Raw genomic sequence first — 19,796 nt, 5'->3', positions numbered from 1 at the left:
AGTAGATGTACTGTAGTTCTGGTAGTAGATGTATTGTAGTTCTGGTAGTAGATGTACTGTAGTTCTGGTAGTAGATGTACTGTAGTTCTGGTAGTAGATGTACTGTAGTTCTGGTAGTAGATGTAGTGTAGTTCTGGTAGTAGATGTATTGTAGTTCTGGTAGTAGATGTAGTGTAGTTCTGGTAGTAGATGTACTGTAGTTCTGGTAGTAGATGTACTGTAGTTCTGGTAGTAGATGTACTGTAGTTCTGGTAGTAGATGTACTGTAGTTCTGGTAGTAGATGTACTGTAGTTCTGGTAGTAGATGTATTGTAGTTCTGGTAGTAAATGTAGTGTAGTTCTGGTAGTAAATGTACTGTAGTTCTGGTAGTAGATGTAGTGTAGTTCTGGTAGTAGATGTACTGTAGTTCTGGTAGTAGATGTACTGTAGTTCTGGTAGTAGATGTACTGTAGTTCTGGTAGTAGATGTAGTGTAGTTCTGGTAGTAGATGTACTGTAGTTCTGGTAGTAGATGTAGTGTAGTTCTGGTAGTAGATGTACTGTAGTTCTGGTAGTAGATGTAGTGTAGTTCTGGTAGTAGATGTACTGTAGTTCTGGTAGTAGATGTAGTGTAGTTCTGGTAGTAGATGTACTGTAGTTCTGGTAGTAGATGTATTGTAGTTCTGGTAGTAAATGTAGTGTAGTTCTGGTAGTAAATGTACTGTAGTTCTGGTAGTAGATGTAGTGTAGTTCTGGTAGTAGATGTACTGTAGTTCTGGTAGTAGATGTACTGTAGTTCTGGTAGTAGATGTACTGTAGTTCTGGTAGTAGATGTATTGTAGTTCTGGTAGTAAATGTAGTGTAGTTCTGGTAGTAAATGTACTGTAGTTCTGGTAGTAGATGTAGTGTAGTTCTGGTAGTAGATGTACTGTAGTTCTGGTAGTAGATGTACTGTAGTTCTGGTAGTAGATGTACTGTAGTTCTGGTAGTAGATGTAGTGTAGTTCTGGTAGTAGATGTATTGTAGTTCTGGTAGTAGATGTACTGTAGTTCTGGTAGTAGATGTACTGTAGTTCTGGTAGTAGATGTACTGTAGTTCTGGTAGTAGATGTACTGTAGTTCTGGTAGTAGATGTAGTGTAGTTCTGGTAGTAGATGTACTGTAGTTCTGGTAGTAGATGTACTGTAGTTCTGGTAGTAGATGTACTGTAGTTCTGGTAGTAGATGTACTGTAGTTCTGGTAGTAGATGTAGTGTAGTTCTGGTAGTAGATGTACTGTAGTTCTGGTAGTAGATGTACTGTAGTTCTGGTAGTAGATGTACTGTAGTTCTGGTAGTAGATGTATTGTAGTTCTGGTAGTAGATGTATTGTAGTTCTGGTAGTAAATGTAGTGTAGTTCTGGTAGTAGATGTACTGTAGTTCTGGTAGTAGATGTACTGTAGTTCTGGTAGTAGATGTACTGTAGTTCTGGTAGTAGATGTACTGTAGTTCTGGTAGTAGATGTACTGTAGTTCTGGTAGTAGATGTATTGTAGTTCTGGTAGTAGATGTATTGTAGTTCTGGTAGTAAATGTAGTGTAGTTCTGGTAGTAGATGTAGTGTAGTTCTGGTAGTAAATGTAGTGTAGTTCTGGTAGTAGATGTACTGTAGTTCTGGTAGTAGATGTACTGTAGTTCTGGTAGTAGATGTACTGTAGTTCTGGTAGTAGATGTACTGTAGTTCTGGTAGTAAATGTACTGTAGTTCTGGTAGTAGATGTAGTGTAGTTCTGGTAGTAGATGTAGTGTAGTTCTGGTAGTAGATGTAGTGTAGTTCTGGTAGTAGATGTACTGTAGTTCTGGTAGTAGATGTACTGTAGTTCTGGTAGTAGATGTACTGTAGTTCTGGTAGTAGATGTAGTGTAGTTCTGGTAGTAGATGTACTGTAGTTCTGGTAGTAGATGTACTGTAGTTCTGGTAGTAGATGTACTGTAGTTCTGGTAGTAGATGTACTGTAGTTCTGGTAGTAGATGTACTGTAGTTCTGGTAGTAGATGTACTGTAGTTCTGGTAGTAGATGTACTGTAGTTCTGGTAGTAGATGTAGTGTAGTTCTGGTAGTAGATGTACTGTAGTTCTGGTAGTAGATGTACTGTAGTTCTGGTAGTAGATGTACTGTAGTTCTGGTAGTAGATGTACTGTAGTTCTGGTAGTAGATGTACTGTAGTTCTGGTAGTAGATGTAGTGTAGTTCTGGTAGTACATGTACTGTAGTTCTGGTAGTAGATGTACTGTAGTTCTGGTAGTAGATGTACTGTAGTTCTGGTAGTAGATGTACTGTAGTTCTGGTAGTAGATGTATTGTAGTTCTGGTAGTAGATGTACTGTAGTTCTGGTAGTAGATGTAGTGTAGTTCTGGTAGTAGATGTACTGTAGTTCTGGTAGTAGATGTACTGTAGTTCTGGTAGTAGATGTAGTGTAGTTCCGGTAGTAGATGTACTGTAGTTCTGGTAGTAAATGTAGTGTAGTTCTGGTAGTAAATGTAGTGTAGTTCTGGTAGTAGATGTAGTGTAGTTCCGGTAGTAGATGTACTGTAGTTCTGGTAGTAGATGTACTGTAGTTCTGGTAGTAAATGTAGTGTAGTTCTGGTAGTAAATGTAGTGTAGTTCTGGTAGTAGATGTAGTGTAGTTCCGGTAGTAGATGTACTGTAGTTCTGGTAGTAGATGTAGTGTAGTTCTGGTAGTAGATGTACTGTAGTTCTGGTAGTAGATGTAGTGTAGTTCTGGTAGTAAATGTAGTGTAGTTCTGGTAGTAGATGTACTGTAGTTCTGGTAGTAAATGTAGTGTAGTTCTGGTAGTAGATGTAGTGTAGTTCTGGTAGTAGATGTAGTGTAGTTCCGGTAGTAGATGTACTGTAGTTCTGGTAGTAGATGTACTGTAGTTCTGGTAGTAAATGTAGTGTAGTTCCGGTAATAGATGTACTGTAGTTCTGGTAGTAGATGTAGTGTAGTTCTGGTAGTAGATGTAGTGTAGTTCTGGTAGTAGATGTAGTGTAGTTCTGGTAGTAGATGTACTGTAGTTCTGGTAGTAGATGTACTGTAGTTCTGGTAGTAAATGTAGTGTAGTTCTGGTAGTAGATGTACTGTAGTTCTGGTAGTAGATGTAGTGTAGTTCTGGTAGTAGATGTATTGTAGTTCTGGTAGTAGATGTACTGTAGTTCTGGTAGTAGATGTAGTGTAGTTCTGGTAGTAGATGTAGTGTAGTTCTGGTAGTAGATGTACTGTAGTTCTGGTAGTAGATGTACTGTAGTTCTGGTAGTAGATGTATTGTAGTTCTGGTAGTAGATGTAGTGTAGTTCTGGTAGTAGATGTACTGTAGTTCTGGTAGTAGATGTACTGTAGTTCTGGTAGTAGATGTACTGTAGTTCTGGTAGTAGATGTAGTGTAGTTCCGGTAGTAGATGTACTGTAGTTCTGGTAGTAGATGTACTGTAGTTCTGGTAGTAGATGTACTGTAGTTCTGGTAGTAGATGTAGTGTAGTTCTGGTAGTAGATGTACTGTAGTTCTGGTAGTAGATGTAGTGTAGTTCTAACTCTCTGTTCTCTCTGGTTCTGGTTGTGGTTGTGGTTCTGGCAGCGACCTGAAGACGAAGATCGAGAAGGAGGACACCAAGCGGGAGCTGCTGGGTTCTCAGACTCACCTGTCGGACTCTCACTGCATCCGCTGCCTTCAGCCCTTCAAGTTCCTGGTGAACAGCAAGCGTCAGTGTCTGGACTGTCACCTCTACACCTGCAAGTCCTGCAGCCGCTACAACAAGAAGGAGCACGGCTGGGTGTGTGACAACTGCCGCATGACCAGGTGAGACCCCCTCAGGTAGACCCCCTCAGGTAGACCTCAGACCTTCACAGGTAATTTATGTATTTTTATATATTTAAAATACATTTATTAATAACACATTTTTGTATTTATTTATTTTGATTTACTTTAAATTTTATTTATTTATTTTTGCATTTATTTTTCTATATTTAAAATATATTTGTTCACTATGAAATGTCTGTGTGTTGCTGTATATAACTGCAGTATTTGCTGTGTATAAATGCAGTATGTTGCTGTATATAACTGCAGTATTTGCTGTGTATAAATGCAGTATGTTGCTGTGTATAAATGCAGTATTTGCTGTGTATAAATGCAGTATTTGTTGTGTATAAATGCAGTTTGCTGTTGTGTATAACTGCAGTATTTGCTGTGTATAAATGCAGTATTTGTTGTGTATTTATTGCTGCAGGGTGCTGAAGATCGGTACTGTCGGCTGGTACCACGACAACGTGAGGAATCGCTTCAAGCGCTTCGGCAGCGCCAAGGTGATGAGGTCACTGTACAAGAGGCTGAACGGAGACGGTGAGTGTGACACCACCGTGACATCACCGTGACATCACCGCTACCCGATGAGGTCACGCCTGTGTGTGTGTTTTATTAACGGAGTCACATGTGGTCATCAGACCGTCAGCTGTTGGACTCACATGATGCGTCACACTGAGGCTGCTCATCACCAGCTGACTCTGTTAAAACGCCTTTCAACTGTTTCACAACGATATCACATAATGGATACACACATTCATGCCTCACATCTCTTGTTATATACCCAAACCACGTTATTTATTTATATATATATATATATATATTTATATATTTATATATTTATATCCCTCTCTTTTGTCGTCCAGTTGACATATTATTGATGTACTAATACGTGTTTTCTTCTTCAGGTGGTCGTGATGACGACACTCAGAGTATGCCGGACGTCCGCAGCCGTGAGTTCACATGAAAGTCTCATATTTGTACCTGTAGAGGTGTAAGGTCTCGTATTTGTACCTGTAGAGGTTTAAAAGTCTCGTATTTGTACCTGTAGAGGTTTAAAAGTCTCGTATTTGTACCTGTAGAGGTTTAAAAGTCTCGTATTTGTATCTGTAGAGGTGTAAGATCTCGTATTTGTACCTGTAGAGGTGTAAAGGTCTCGTATTTGTACCTGTAGAGGTGTAAGATCTCGTATTTGTACCTGTAGAGGTGTAAAGGTCTCGTATTTGTACCTGTAGAGGTTTAAAAGTCTCGTATTTGTACCTGTAGAGGTGTAAAGGTCTCGTATTTGTACCTGTAGAGGTTTAAAAGTCTCGTATTTGTACCTGTAGAGGTTTAAAAGTCTCGTATTTGTACCTGTAGAGGTGTAAAGGTCTCGTATTTGTACCTGTAGAGGTTTAAAAGTCTCGTATTTGTATCTGTAGAGGTGTAAGATCTCGTATTTGTACCTGTAGAGGTGTAAAGGTCTCGTATTTGTACCTGTAGAGGTGTAAGATCTCGTATTTGTACCTGTAGAGGTGTAAAGGTCTCGTATTTGTACCTGTAGAGGTTTAAAAGTCTCGTATTTGTACCTGTAGAGGTGTAAAGGTCTCGTATTTGTACCTGTAGAGGTTTAAAAGTCTCGTATTTGTACCTGTAGAGGTGTAAAGGTCTCGTATTTGTACCTGTAGAGGTTTAAAAGTCTCGTATTTGTACCTGTAGAGGTTTAAAAGTCTCGTATTTGTACCTGTAGAGGTGTAAAGGTCTCGTATTTGTACCTGTAGAGGTTTAAAAGTCTCGTATTTGTATCTGTAGAGGTGTAAGATCTCGTATTTGTACCTGTAGAGGTGTAAAGGTCTCGTATTTGTACCTGTAGAGGTGTAAGATCTCGTATTTGTACCTGTAGAGGTGTAAAGGTCTCGTATTTGTACCTGTAGAGGTTTAAAAGTCTCGTATTTGTACCTGTAGAGGTGTAAAGGTCTCGTATTTGTACCTGTAGAGGTTTAAAAGTCTCGTATTTGTATCTGTAGAGGTGTAAGATCTCGTATTTGTACCTGTAGAGGTGTAAAGATCTCGTATTTGTACCTGTAGAGGTGTAAGATCTCGTATTTGTACCTGTAGAGGTGTAAAGGTCTCGTATTTGTACCTGTAGAGGTTTAAAAGTCTCGTATTTGTACCTGTAGAGGTGTAAAGGTCTCGTATTTGTACCTGTAGAGGTTTAAAAGTCTCGTATTTGTACCTGTAGAGGTGTAAAGGTCTCGTATTTGTACCTGTAGAGGTTTAAAAGTCTCGTATTTGTATCTGTAGAGGTGTAAGATCTCGTATTTGTACCTGTAGAGGTGTAAAGGTCTCGTATTTGTACCTGTAGAGGTGTAAGATCTCGTATTTGTACCTGTAGAGGTGTAAAGGTCTCGTATTTGTACCTGTAGAGGTTTAAAAGTCTCGTATTTGTTCCTGTAGAGGTGTAAAAGTCTTGTATTCGTACCTGTAGAGGTGTAAAGGTCTCGTATTTGTACTTGTAGAGATGTAAAAGTCTCATATTTGTACCTGTAGAGGTGTAAAGGTCTCGTATTTGTACCTGTAGAGGTTTAAAAGTCTCGTATTTGTACCTGTAGATGTTTAAAATTGTTGTATTTGTAGCTGTAAACGTTTAAAGTTGTTGTATTTGTACCTGTAGATGTATAAAAGTCTTGTATTTGTACCCGTAGAAGTGTAAAATTGTTGTATTTGTAGCTGTATACGTTTAAAATTGTTGTATTTGTACCTGTAGATGTTTAAAATTGTTTTATTTGTACCTGTAGAGGTTTAAAAGTATTTTATTTGTACCCATAGATGTGTAAAATTGTTGTATTTGTACCTTCAGACATGTATAACGGTGCCGAGGACGACCACGGAGAGGCCGATGTTCAGCGCTACAAAGTGGTAACACCAAACTTCAACTAGAAATCTGCTGATGGTGAATCAGACGTGAAACATACAGATTTTAACTCTTTATTTCTTCGTCTCCGTCAGATGAGGAAGAACAAACGGCTGCTGTCAGTTCATCCTCTGGACTTTGACCCCGAGGAATACTTCCCGTATTCACGCCGACCGTCTGTACAGGTACGACTACAACACTCGCAGTGTGACGTGTAACGGTGGGAACCGCCTTAAATACACAATAATGTTAATAAAGTTCTGAATGTGTTTGGTGCAACAGATTCAGGAGGATCGAAGCTACAGGTACGACGTGGACAACCACCGAGCCAACCGCAGGAAGAGTCTGGCCGGATACGCCATGAGACCTGGTACGTGTACAAGTACACACAGTACACGCAGAGTACATAAAAGCACCGGTTTGAAGTTTACCTGTGTGTGTTGTCAGACGACTACGGTGAGAACATGATGGTCCGGACTCGCTCGCTGTCTAAGATCAGCTCCTCGGTGGCTCGGCAGCAGTACGTCGACACCTCCGACGAGGACGAGTACCCGAGGTACCCCCCCGTGTACCAACAACCCCCCCACCGCCGCCGAAACAGCAGAGCGTCCTCCCAGGAGAACCTGGGCCAAGCCCCGCCCGTAAGGACAAACCCTGGTCCAACCCTGGTCCAACCGTAGTCCAACCCTGGTCCAACCCTGGTCCAACCGTAGTCCAACCGTAGTCCAACCCTGGTCCAACCCTAGTCCAACTCTAGTCCAACCGTAGTCCAACCCTGGTCCAACCGTAGTCCAACCGTAGTCCAACCCTGGTCCAACCGTAGTCTAACCCTGGTCCAACCCTGGTCCAACCTTAGCCCAACCCTGGTCCAACCGTAGTCCAACCCTGGTCCAACCCTGGTCCAACCCTAATCCAACCTTAGTCCAACCCTGGTCCAACCCTAATCCAACCTTAGTCCAACCCTGGTCCAACCCTGGTCCAACCGTAGTCCAACCCTGGTCCAACCTTAGTCCAACCCTAGTCCAACCCTGGTCCAACCTTAGTCCAAGCCTAGTCCAACCCTGGTCCAACCTTAGTCCAACCCTGGTCCAACCTTAGTTCAAGCCTAGTCCAACCCTGGTCCAACCCTAGTCCAACCCTGGTCTAACCCTGGTCCAACCTTAGTCCAACCCTGGTCCAACCTTAGTTCAACCCTAGTCCAACCCTGGTCCAACCCTAGTCCAACCCTGGTCCAACTTTAGTTCTACCCTGGTCCAACCGTAGTCCAACCCTGGTCCAACCTTAGTCCAACCCTGGTCCAACCTTAGTTCAACCCTAGTCCAACCCTGGTCCAACCGTAGTCCAACCCTAGTCCAACCCTGGTCCAACTTTAGTTCTACCCTGGTCCAACCCTAGTCCAACCCTGGTCCAACCGTAGTCCAACCCTGGTCCAACCCTAGTCCAACCCTAGTCCAACCCTGGTCCAACTCTGGTCCAACCGTAGTCCAACCATAGTCCAACCCTGGTCCAACCCTGGTCCAACCCTGGTCCAACCGTAGTCCAACCGTAGTCCAACCCTGGTCCAACCTTAGTCCAACCCTAATCCAACCCTAGTCCAACCTTGGTCCAACCCTGGTCCAACCCTAGTCGAACCCTGGTCCAACCCTGGTCCAACCCTGGTCCAACCCTGGTCCAACCGTAGTCCAACCGTAGTCCAACCTTGGTCCAACCTTAGTCCAACCCTAATCCAACCCTAGTCCAACCTTGGTCCAACCCTGGTCCAACCCTAGTCGAACCCTGGTCCAACCCTAGTCCAACCCTGGTCCAACTCTGGTCCAACCGTAGTCCAACCATAGTCCAACCCTGGTCCAACCCTGGTCCAACCCTGGTCCAACCGTAGTCCAACCGTAGTCCAACCCTGGTCCAACCTTAGTCCAACCCTAATCCAACCCTAGTCCAACCTTGGTCCAACCCTGGTCCAACCCTAGTCGAACCCTGGTCCAACCCTGGTCATTGGTGTGAAAGAGTGATCCTCTGTTTCTCTTGTTTTAACAGATGAACGAGCTGAACAAACGCATGTCGGCCATCGAGAGTCTGCTGAACCGCCTGGAGGAGAAGATGGGTCCTGACGAGGTGAGACCAGATCATCAAATTCAGTCCAATTCAGTCCAATTCAGTCCCACCAAAAGTGCTAGAGCCGGCCTCAGGCATGAGTTTTATCAAATAATAATACATTATAGAATAAAATAATAATAAATCTATTTCCTGTCCATGTCTTCCTGCAGACGGCGGCGGCGTCGGGTCCGAACGAGGAGGAGAAGCTGAGGAGGAAGCTGAGCGAGCTGGCGGGGAACCTGAGCGATAAGAACCTGTCGTCGGACGACGAGGGCGGGAAGAAGTCGTTCTCCGGGGGTAAAGGTGTGAGCGGCAGCCGGGGTGGCCCGGCGGTCACTCTGGACTCTCTGAAGGACAAAGAACTGAGCTCATCCAGCGACGAGATGCCAACCGAGGCTCAGAAGGTAAGACGGAGGTCCGGACGGAGACCTAAAGGGAACCGGGAGGGTTCCGTCACTTTTATCTGGTAGAGACGAAGAGATGGAGCTGATATCTGACACATATGATATTATAAATATTCTATATATATTCTATATATATACGTAGATTAAACTGCATGACTGCCTCCTCACTAACAGGCTGCCTCCTGCGTTAGTCAGCAGCTACCTGCCTGGATCCACACACCTGCAGCACATCTCTTCTTCTGTGGTGTTTACCTTCAGTTTGTGTCCAGAAATCAATGACACACTCACCAAGATCACCTGGAATATAATATTATAATATCTTTAACATATTTTTCTTCTCATAGATTACTACATCTCGTTGCTTAAGTTACGATCTTGTTCAAACTAAACTCAACTAATAAATATATAAATATAATATATATTAAATATATATTTATATTTAAATTTGACTTCTCTCACCGAATAAACCTTTGACTTCATATTCTGGCATCACTTTTGCAGCTTGGTCTCCTAAAAATTATGTTCCAACAAAAACGAACTGCATCACTAATTAAGTTTCATCTTTTCTAACGCGCATTACGTTTTTTTTTTACCTAAAACAATAATGTCCGAAGCGTTCAATAACAACAGCGCGAGGTCTGTACGCCGCGTGGTCTGTGCGCTGCATAGTCTGTACGCCGCGTAGTCAGTAGTCTGTACGCCGCTTAGTCTGTAGTCTGTACGCCGCGTGGTCTGTACGCCGCGTTGTCTGTGGTCTGTACGCCGCGTAACCAGTAGTCTGTACGCCGCGTGGTCTGTAGTCTGTACGCCGCGTAGTCTGTAGTCTGTACGCCTCGTAGTCTGTAGTCTGTACGCCACGTAATCAGTAGTCTGTACGCCGGGTAGTCTGTTCGTCGCGTATCAGTAGTCTGTACGCTGCCTGGTCTGTACGCCGCGTAGTGGGTAGTCTGTACGCCGCGTAGTCTGTAGTCTGTAGTCTGTAGTCTGTAGTCTGTACGCCGCGTAATCAGTAGTCTTTTCTAACGCGCATTACGTTTTTTTTTTACCTAAAACAATAATGTCCAAAGCGTTCAATAACAACAGCGCGAGGTCTGTACGCTGCGTGGTCTGTACGCCGCGTGGTCTGTGCGCTGCGTAGTCTGTACGCCGCGTAGTCAGTAGTCTGTACGCCGCTTAGTCTGTAGTCTGTACGCCGCGTGGTCTGTACGCCGCGTTGTCTGTGGTCTGTACGCCGCGTAATCAGTAGTCTGTACGCCGCGTGGTCTGTAGTCTGTACGCCGCGTAGTCTGTAGTCTGTACGCCTCGTAGTCTGTAGTCTGTACGCCGCGTAATCAGTAGTCTGTACGCCGGGTAGTCTGTACGCCGCGTAATCAGTAGTCTGTAAGCCACAAAGTCTGTAGTCTGTACGTCGCGTATCAGTAGTCTGTACGCTGCCTGGTCTGTACGCCGCGTGGTCTGTAGTCTGTACGCCGCGTAGTCTGTAGTCTGTACGCCTCGTAGTCTGTAGTCTGTACGCCGCGTAATCAGTAGTCTGTACGCCGGGTAGTCTGTACGCCGCGTAATCAGTAGTCTGTAAGCCACAAAGTCTGTAGTCTGTACGTCGCGTATCAGTAGTCTGTACGCTGCCTGGTCTGTACGCCGCGTAGTGGGTAGTCTGTACGCCGCATAGTCTGTAGTCTGTTCGCCGCATAATCAGTAGTCTGTACACCGCGTGGTCTGTACGCCGCTTAGTGTGTAGTCTGTACGCCACGTAGTCTGTAGTTTGTACGCCGCGTAATCAGTAGTCTGTACGCTGCGGTCTGTAGTCTGTACGCCTCGTAGTCTGTACGCCGCGTAATCAGAAGTCTGCACGCCGCGTAGTCTGTACGCCGCGTAATAAGTAGTCTGTACGCCGCAAAATCAGTAGTCTGTACGCCGTGTGGTCTGTACGCCGCGTAGTCTGTACGCCGCGTAGTCTGTACGCCGCGTAGTCTGTACGCCGCGTAGTCTGTACGCCGCGTAGTCTGTAGTCTGTACACCGCGTAGTCAGTAGTCTGCACGCCGCGTAGTCAGTAGTCTGTACGCCGCGTAGTCTGTACGCCGCGTAGTCTGTACGCCTCTTAGTCTGTAGTCTGTACGCTGCGTAATCAGTAGTCTGTACGCCTCGTAGTCTGTAGTCTGTACGCCGCGTAATCAGTAGTCTGTACGCCGCGTAGTCTGTACGCCGCGTAGTCTGTACGCCGCGTAGTCTGTACGCCGCGTAATCAGTAGTCTGTACGCCGAATGGTCTGTAGTCTGTATGCCGCGTAGTCTGTATGCCGCGTAGTCTGTACGCCGCGTAATCAGTACGCCTCTTAGTCTGTAGTCTGTACGCTGCGTAATCAGTAGTCTGTACGCCTCGTAGTCTGTAGTCTGTACGCCGCGTAATCAGTAGCCTGTACGCCGCGTAGTCTGTACGCCGCGTAATCAGAAGTCTGCACACCGCTTAGTCTGTATGCCGCGTAATCAGTAGTCTTTACGCCGCAAAGTCTGTAGTCTGTACGCCGCGTAGACTGTAGTCTGTACGCTGCGTAATCAGTAGTCTGTACACCGCGTAGTCTGAAGTCTGTACGCCTCATAGTCTGTAGTCTGTACGCTGCGTAATCAGAAGTCTGCACACCGCGTAGTCTGTACGCCGCGTAATCAGTTTTCTGTACGCCGCAAAGTCTGTAGTCTGTATGCCGCGTAGTCTGTAGTCTGTACGCCGCGTAGTCTGTAGCCGCGTAATCAGTAGTCTGTACGCTGCGTGGTCTGTACACCGCGTAGTCTGTACACCGCGTAGTCTGTACACCGCATAGTCTACGCTGCATAGTCTGTAGTCTGTACGCCGCGTAATCAGTAGTCTGTACGCCTCGTAGTCTGTAGTCTGTACGCCGCGTAATCAGAAGTCTGCACACCGCGTAGTCTATACGCCGCGTAATCAGTAGTCTGTACGCCACGTAATCAGAAGTCTGCACATCGCGTAGTCTGTATGCCGCATAATCAGTAGTCTTTACGCCGCAAAGTCTGTAGTCTGTACGCCGCGTAGACTGTAGTCTGTACGCTGCGTAATCAGTAGTCTGTACACCGCATAGTCTGAAGTCTGTACGCCTCATAGTCTGTAGTCTGTACGCTGCGTAATCAGAAGTCTGCACACCGCGTAGTCTGTACGCCGCGTAATCAGTTTTCTGTACGCCGCAAAGTCTGTAGTCTGTATGCCGCGTAGTCTGTAGTCTGTACGCCGCGTAGTCTGTAGCCGCGTAATCAGTAGTCTGTACGCTGCGTGGTCTGTACACCGCGTAGTCTGTACACCGCGTAGTCTGTATGGCGCATAATCAGTAGTGTGTACGCCGTGTAGTCTGTAGTCTGTATGCCGCGTAATCAGTAGTCTGTACGCTGCGTGGTCTGTACACGCGTAGTCTGTACACCGCGTAGTCTGTACACCGCATAGTCTGTAGTCTGTACGCTGCATAGTCTGTAGTCTGTACGCTGCGTAATCAGTAGTCTGTACGCCTCGTAGTCTGTAGTCTGTACGCCGCGTAATCAGAAGTCTGCACACCGCGTAGTCTGTATGCCGCGTAATCAGTAGTCTGTACACCGCGTAATCAGTAGTCTGCACGCCACGTAATCAGAAGTCTGCACACCGCGTAGTCTGTATGCCACGTAATCAGTAGTCTTTACGCCGCAAAGTCTGTAGTCTGTACGCCGCGTAGACTGTAGTCTGTACGCTGCGTAATCAGTAGTCTGTACACCGCGTAGTCTGAAGTCTGTACGCCTCATAGTCTGTAGTCTGTACGCCGCGTAATCAGAAGTCTGCACACCGCGTAGTCTGTACGCCGCGTAATCAGTTTTCTGTACGCCGCAAAGTCTGTAGTCTGTATGCCGCGTAGTCTGTACGCCGCGTAGTCTGTAGTCTGTAGCCGCGTAATCAGTAGTCTGTACGCTGCGTGGTCTGTACACCGCGTAGTCTGTACACCGCGTAGTCTGTACACCGCGTAGTCTGTACACCGCGTAGTCTGTACACCGCATAATCAGTAGTGTGTACGCCGTGTCGTCTGTACGTCTCTGTATGCTGCGTAGTCTGTACGCTGTACCGCGTAGTCTTAACCTAATTAAGTAGTTCTTTTTTTGGATTTACAACGCTAACCCGTAATCCGGCAGATAATACGTTTCCCTCTAAACGTGACTCACCGCTGCTCGCTGCATCCAGACTCTGGTGTCGTGGGTGCGTCCCGGCCGGTAGCTGCTGCAGGAGCAGGTGTTGTTTTCCAGCTGCTAACATCTGTCCCTCTACATGGCTTTCAGAGATCGACCGCCGCCGCCCTCTGTGACCTCACCACTGAGGTCCTGAGGACCATTAATGCCACAGAAAACGCAATGGTCGAGTACGGCCTCTCAGAGCCAGTCGCCAGATCTCACTTAGTAGGGACTGACATTAAGCAAGCAGATGATGCGTTCAGGGAACTTGAGGAAAATGTAAGCTTCAAACACATGAACTGCACGCCTCGCCCCCCCTCTCACCCCTAACCTCTCTGTATCTCAAGTTCAAACTAAGCCGGCCCCCCGCCCCACCCGCCTCGTCTGAAGCATGATGGAAACTTCTGGACTGGCTTTAACCCTCCCGGCTGCTCCCGTCTCCAGTCTGTCTCAAACAGGGCCGAGTATCTACGGAACATACAGAACATACAGAACATACATACGAAACATACGGAACATACGGAACATACGAAACATACGGAACATACATACAGAACATACGCAACATACGGAACATACGGAACATACATACAGAACATACAGAACATACATACAGAACATACGAAACATACGGAACATACGAAACATACGAAACATAGGGAACATACGGAACATACATACAGAACATACGGAACATACAGAACATACAGAACATACATACAGAACATACGCAACATACGGAACATACGGAACATACAGAACATACAGAACATACATACAGAACATACATCCGGAACATACAGAACATACGCAACATACAGAACTCAGGAACATACAGAACATACATACATACATACGGAACATACATCCGGAACATACAGAACATACGCAATATACGGAACTCAGGAACATACAGAACATACATACATACATACGGAACATACATCCGGAACATACAGAACATACGCAATATACGGAACTCAGGAACATACAGAACATACATACATACATACGGAACATACGAAACATACGAAACATAGGGAACATACATACAGAACATACGCAACATACGGAACATACGGAACATACATCCGGAACATACAGAACATACGCAACATACAGAACTCAGGAACATACAGAACATACATACATACATACGGAACATACATCCGGAACATACAGAACATACGCAATATACGGAACTCAGGAACATACAGAACATACAAACATACATACGGAACATACATCCGGAACATACAGAACATACGCAACATACAGAACATACATACAGAACATACATCCGGAACATACAGAACATACGCAACATACAGAACTCAGGAACATACAGAACATACATACATACATACGGAACATACATCCGGAACATACAGAACATACGCAATATACGGAACTCAGGAACATACAGAACATACAAACATACATACGGAACATACATCCGGAACATACAGAACATACGCAACATACAGAACATACATACAGAACATACATCCGGAACATACAGAACATACGCAATATACGGAACTCAGGAACATACAGAACATACATACATACATACGGAACATACGGAACATACGAAACATAGGGAACATACATACAGAACATACGCAACATACGGAACATACGGAACATACATCCGGAACATACAGAACATACGCAACATACAGAACTCAGGAACATACAGAACATACATACATACATACGGAACATACATCCGGAACATACAGAACATACGCAATATACGGAACTCAGGAACATACAGAACATACAAACATACATACGGAACATACATCCGGAACATACAGAACATACGCAACATACAGAACATACATACAGAACATACATCCGGAACATACAGAACATACGCAACATACAGAACTCAGGAACATACAGAACATACATACATACATACGGAACATACATCCGGAACATACAGAACATACGCAATATACGGAACTCAGGAACATACAGAACATACAAACATACATACGGAACATACATCCGGAACATACAGAACATACGCAACATACAGAACATACATACAGAACATACATCCGGAACATACAGAACATACGCAACATACAGAACTCAGGAACATACAGAACATACGCAATATACGGAACTCAGGAACATACAGAACATACAAACATACATACGGAACATACATCCGGAACATACAGAACATACGCAACATACAGAACTCAGGAACATACAGAACATACGCAACATACAGAACTCAGGAACATACAGAACATACAAACATACATACGGAACATACATCCGGAACATACAGAACATACGCAACATACAGAACTCAGGAACATACAGAACATACAAACATACATACGGAACATACAGAACATACGCAACATACAGAACATACAGAACATACAGGACATACAGAACATACTTAAAAATTATTATTATTATTATTATTATTATTATTATGAGTTTATTGTTAAACTCCAGTTTAGACTTCTATCTCTTGAATATGAGAAAAGAACTTAAATTATAATAATTCTATGTTCTATGTGTTTAGATGTTAATCTCGAGTGTCGACCCGGTGTTGTTGTGGTTCTGAGCGATACTCGGCCCTGTTCCAGTTCTCATCAGAGGTATGGAAGCGTGTCGGCGCCGCCTCGGGTCACTCAGGTGTGCTTCTCGTGTTTACCTGTGCAGGTGTATGTGGCGGCCGGTCAGTCGTACGAGCTGGAGACGAAGCTGCGACGACTCGAGCAGAGCGCCAAGACTCGCTTCGGCGGGACGACGGACTCGGAGCTGTCGGAGCTGGAGGACGTGGTGGCGCTGACCGCCGCCAGAGTCCAGAGCGCCGAGAGCGAGGTAACATGGCACGCCTCTACCAAAAAACACTTTTATATATATATATATATATATATATATATAATTTCATAAAAGAATTACGGGAATTCACAACAAGATTTATGATCACAAGAATTGTTTAATTATAAAATCTTAACCTCAGAAGAAAAATAAAAGCTAAAACAAATAATTAAAGTCTTCCATTAAAGCTTTATTTAAACTGAAATAATATTAAAAAAATTACATTAAATACTTACTCAACACTGACTGTTGAGCTGAGAACTATTGAAATAAAATGTAAAAAATAACAATTTAGGAATTGCATTTAATTTTTTAATCAGTTTATGAATTTTTTATCTTTTTGACATTTTAAAAATGTGTCTTTTACAACTAAAATTATACAAAAATAAAACTACATTTCCTTAAAATACTGAAATATATAAATAAAGTTTTATTATGAAAAATTGAGTCATAAAATCCTTAACACAGATATTTTACTCTTTTTCAATTTTGAATTTATTTAATGTTGGCATCATTGAGCTTCTGTAGTTTTTAAATGATCAGCTTTTTTTCTTATCAGATTAATTTCCCGAAATCACAAGAAAACAAATTTTTATAAAAATACTTTGAAAAGAAAAAGAAAAGCTAAAACAAATAATTAAAGTCCGACATTAGAGCTTTATTTAAACTGAAATAACACATTTAAAATTACATAATTACAAAAATCTACAAAAATACATAAAACAAAATAATAAAGCTAGATATAAAAAAATAATTTTGGAAATACGGTACATTTTTACTGACAGTTTCTGAAAATTAAATCTTTTTCAATCTTTTTTTTAATTTGTCTTTACCGCAAAAAATATATGAAAATAAAATAAAATTGTATTAAATTAAATTAAATTAAAGTTGTATTATGAAAAATGGAGTAACTGTAATTATGACAGATATACGTCAGAGATAATTGTTAAAACATGAATATGTAATAATTATTGTTTTCTTCTTCAGGTGTCGGATATCGAGAGTAAGATTGCTGCTCTAAACGCCGCCGGATCAAAGAAGAAGGTGTGTTATTATTTATATTGTTATAATTATTAAATCATTATAAAATTATCATTAGGTCGTTGAAAAGTTCGTAATTAAAACATTTTAAAAAATTTAAAAATATTTAAAAATATTTTTTTATAATAATCTAATTTTATGTCTTTATTTTCAAATTAAAAAAATATCTGTATCATGTAATCACAATAAATATTAAAATTAAATTGTATTTTTTAATTACAGCAGGTTGAAATTGTTTAATCACGAGACATTTTGTCATGAGATTATTATATTATTTTTCTTAATAATTTTAAAATAATTAAAGTTTCATATTTTTGATGATGTTTCCTGTAAATAAAAAAGGTTTCTGGATCTCATCAGAGAAAAAAAGCAACACAAGGTGTCTCCAGTAAGAAACACTTTCATATGTTTTACATCACATGTTATTGATTAATTATTATAGTTTATTGATAGTTTTCTTGTTGTTTTTGTGGACAGGAAGCAGCAACGGAGCTCAGTGGAAGTCGAACATGTTCTGAACCTGAAACCTGAAACCAGAGAACCGGCTCGTTCTTCTTCTTCTGTTAAATCATCAGAATCAACAAAACTCTTCTTTATGTGATGAAGACCAAATGTTTTTAACTCTTTAAATCTCTATAAAGTCGAACTAAAGCAGTAAAATAAAACCGGAAATGCAAAATATGTGAAAAGAAAAGCTTCTAAAAAATTTAAAAAATATATAAATATTTAAAATGCTGATAAAATCAAACATTTGAGTTGAACGTTGAATCTAATATTAAATATTTTAATATTATTAAACAAAAACAAAATGACAGAAAATAAAAAAAACGTTATTGTTCATAGATATTATAAATAAATATTAAATAAATTATGAGCAGAATTTATCCAGCAGGATGAAGAAACATAATTTGAGATGAAACATAAATAAACAAAAATACAAAAAAAGAAAGATTTTAAAAGTTAAAAGATTTATTTGTTACATAAACGATTGTGCAGTTGACAGAGAAAAGATGAATTATCATAAATATGCATAAACACTCTGCAAGTATTAACAACAAGATAAAACATAAATAAATAAATATTTAGCCAGAAGAAATATGAACAATGCAGAATTAAAAGTTAAGAAAATCAAAGATAATAAATAAATAAATATATGAAAAAAATATGAAATTTACAAAGATGTTAAAGAAATATAATTTAACAAAAAAAAAGAAAAGCGAAAACAAATGTAAAAGTCGGCCGTTAAAGCTTTAATGAAATAAAAATACATTAAATACCTAAATAAATCTAGAAAAATACATAAAAATAAATATATTACATCTTTTATTGATGTTTACACTGACTGCTTTAATATTTATTTAGAATTTAGGAATTACAGTTAATTTTTTTAATCATAGTTTCTGAAAATTATATCTTTTTTGACATTTTACAATAAAAATTTGACTTTTACTACTGAAATTATATGAAAATAAAATTATTTCATTAAGATACTGAAATAAATAATTCAAGTTTTATTATGAAAAATGTAGTCATAAAATCTTTAACCGATATTTTACTCTTTTTCATTTTAAAATCTATTTAATCTTGGCACTATTGAGCTTCCGTAGTTTTAAATGATAAACTGTTTTTCTTATCAGATTAATTTCCCGAAAAAACAAGAAAACTAATTTTACAAAAGTACTTTGAAAAGAAAAAAGGAAAGCGCTAAAACAAATAATTAAAGTCCAACATTAAAGCTTTATTTAAACTGAAATAATATTTTAAACAATTACGTTAAATACTTTAAAAAATCTAATTATAGAAAATAAATATTTCCTTTATTGATGTTAAAACTGACTGCTTTAATATTTATTTGGAATTTCAGGAATTACATTTAATTATTTTTTCTGAAAATTACATTAAACTGAAATTATATGAAAATCTAATTACATTTCATTCAGATACTGAAATAAATAATTAAAGTTTTTATTATGAAAAATTGAGTCATAAAATCTTTAAACGATATTTTACTTTTTTTCATTTTAAAATCTATTTAATCTTGGCACCATTCAGCTTCCTTAGCTTTTTAAATGATCAGCTGTTTATGAGAAATGTATTGATATATTTCATGTTTTCAGTCTTTCTGATCACTTCTGATACGATCAATAAACATCTAGAATTAAAAAATATGTACTTTAGAGGAATGTTTAATTTGATTTATTGATTACAGACGAAAGGAAATACTGTATTGATGATTAGAAGTGTGTTTAGCTTCCTGATCAATAAACTATAAACTCTCTGTTGAAGAGTTATTGATCCTTTCTTTACTGATATCCACGGAGCTTTTTACATTTACTAGAGACCCTCTCATTCTTCTTCTCTGTGGTGGCTGGCTGGAGTCTTTAATGCTGCAGTAGAATGCTTTTATTGTGAAGCAGACGCAGGAAGTGTCAGTAAGAGCATCATCAGCTGATCTGAGAGCAGCAGACTTCAGTGTGTGTTTGAACTCGTCGTGTCACATAACT

General features: G+C 41.0%; 1 protein-coding gene across 3 annotated transcripts in view; it reads left to right on the top strand.

Moving 5' to 3' along the window:
- mlpha (melanophilin a) overlaps window positions 1-19,570 on the top strand; it is a 29,388-nt gene extending 9,818 nt beyond the window's left edge. For 2 of the 3 annotated variants that reach the window (XM_074627199.1, XM_074627201.1), the window contains 14 exons: window positions 3,586-3,807; window positions 4,235-4,347; window positions 4,716-4,760; window positions 6,647-6,705; window positions 6,796-6,885; window positions 6,983-7,070; window positions 7,148-7,341; window positions 8,735-8,812; window positions 8,965-9,198; window positions 13,501-13,671; window positions 16,090-16,251; window positions 17,239-17,295; window positions 17,635-17,680; window positions 17,770-19,570. In XM_074627199.1, the coding sequence (XP_074483300.1) occupies window positions 3,586-3,807; window positions 4,235-4,347; window positions 4,716-4,760; window positions 6,647-6,705; window positions 6,796-6,885; window positions 6,983-7,070; window positions 7,148-7,341; window positions 8,735-8,812; window positions 8,965-9,198; window positions 13,501-13,671; window positions 16,090-16,251; window positions 17,239-17,295; window positions 17,635-17,680; window positions 17,770-17,810 (1,600 nt within the window). In that variant the 3' untranslated portion in view covers window positions 17,811-19,570. The remainder of the gene's footprint in view (window positions 1-3,585; window positions 3,808-4,234; window positions 4,348-4,715; window positions 4,761-6,646; window positions 6,706-6,795; window positions 6,886-6,982; window positions 7,071-7,147; window positions 7,342-8,734; window positions 8,813-8,964; window positions 9,199-13,500; window positions 13,672-16,089; window positions 16,252-17,238; window positions 17,296-17,634; window positions 17,681-17,769) is intronic. The other variant, XM_074627200.1, reaches the window with a different exon arrangement.
- Window positions 19,571-19,796: the final 226 nt, after the last annotated feature.

This window comes from Sebastes fasciatus, chromosome 24 (genome assembly GCF_043250625.1).
Source record: "Sebastes fasciatus isolate fSebFas1 chromosome 24, fSebFas1.pri, whole genome shotgun sequence".
Lineage (NCBI taxonomy): Eukaryota > Metazoa > Chordata > Actinopteri > Perciformes > Sebastidae > Sebastes > Sebastes fasciatus.
The sequence above is the reverse complement of the archived record's forward strand: the minus strand, read 5'-3'. Positions and strand labels throughout refer to the sequence as shown.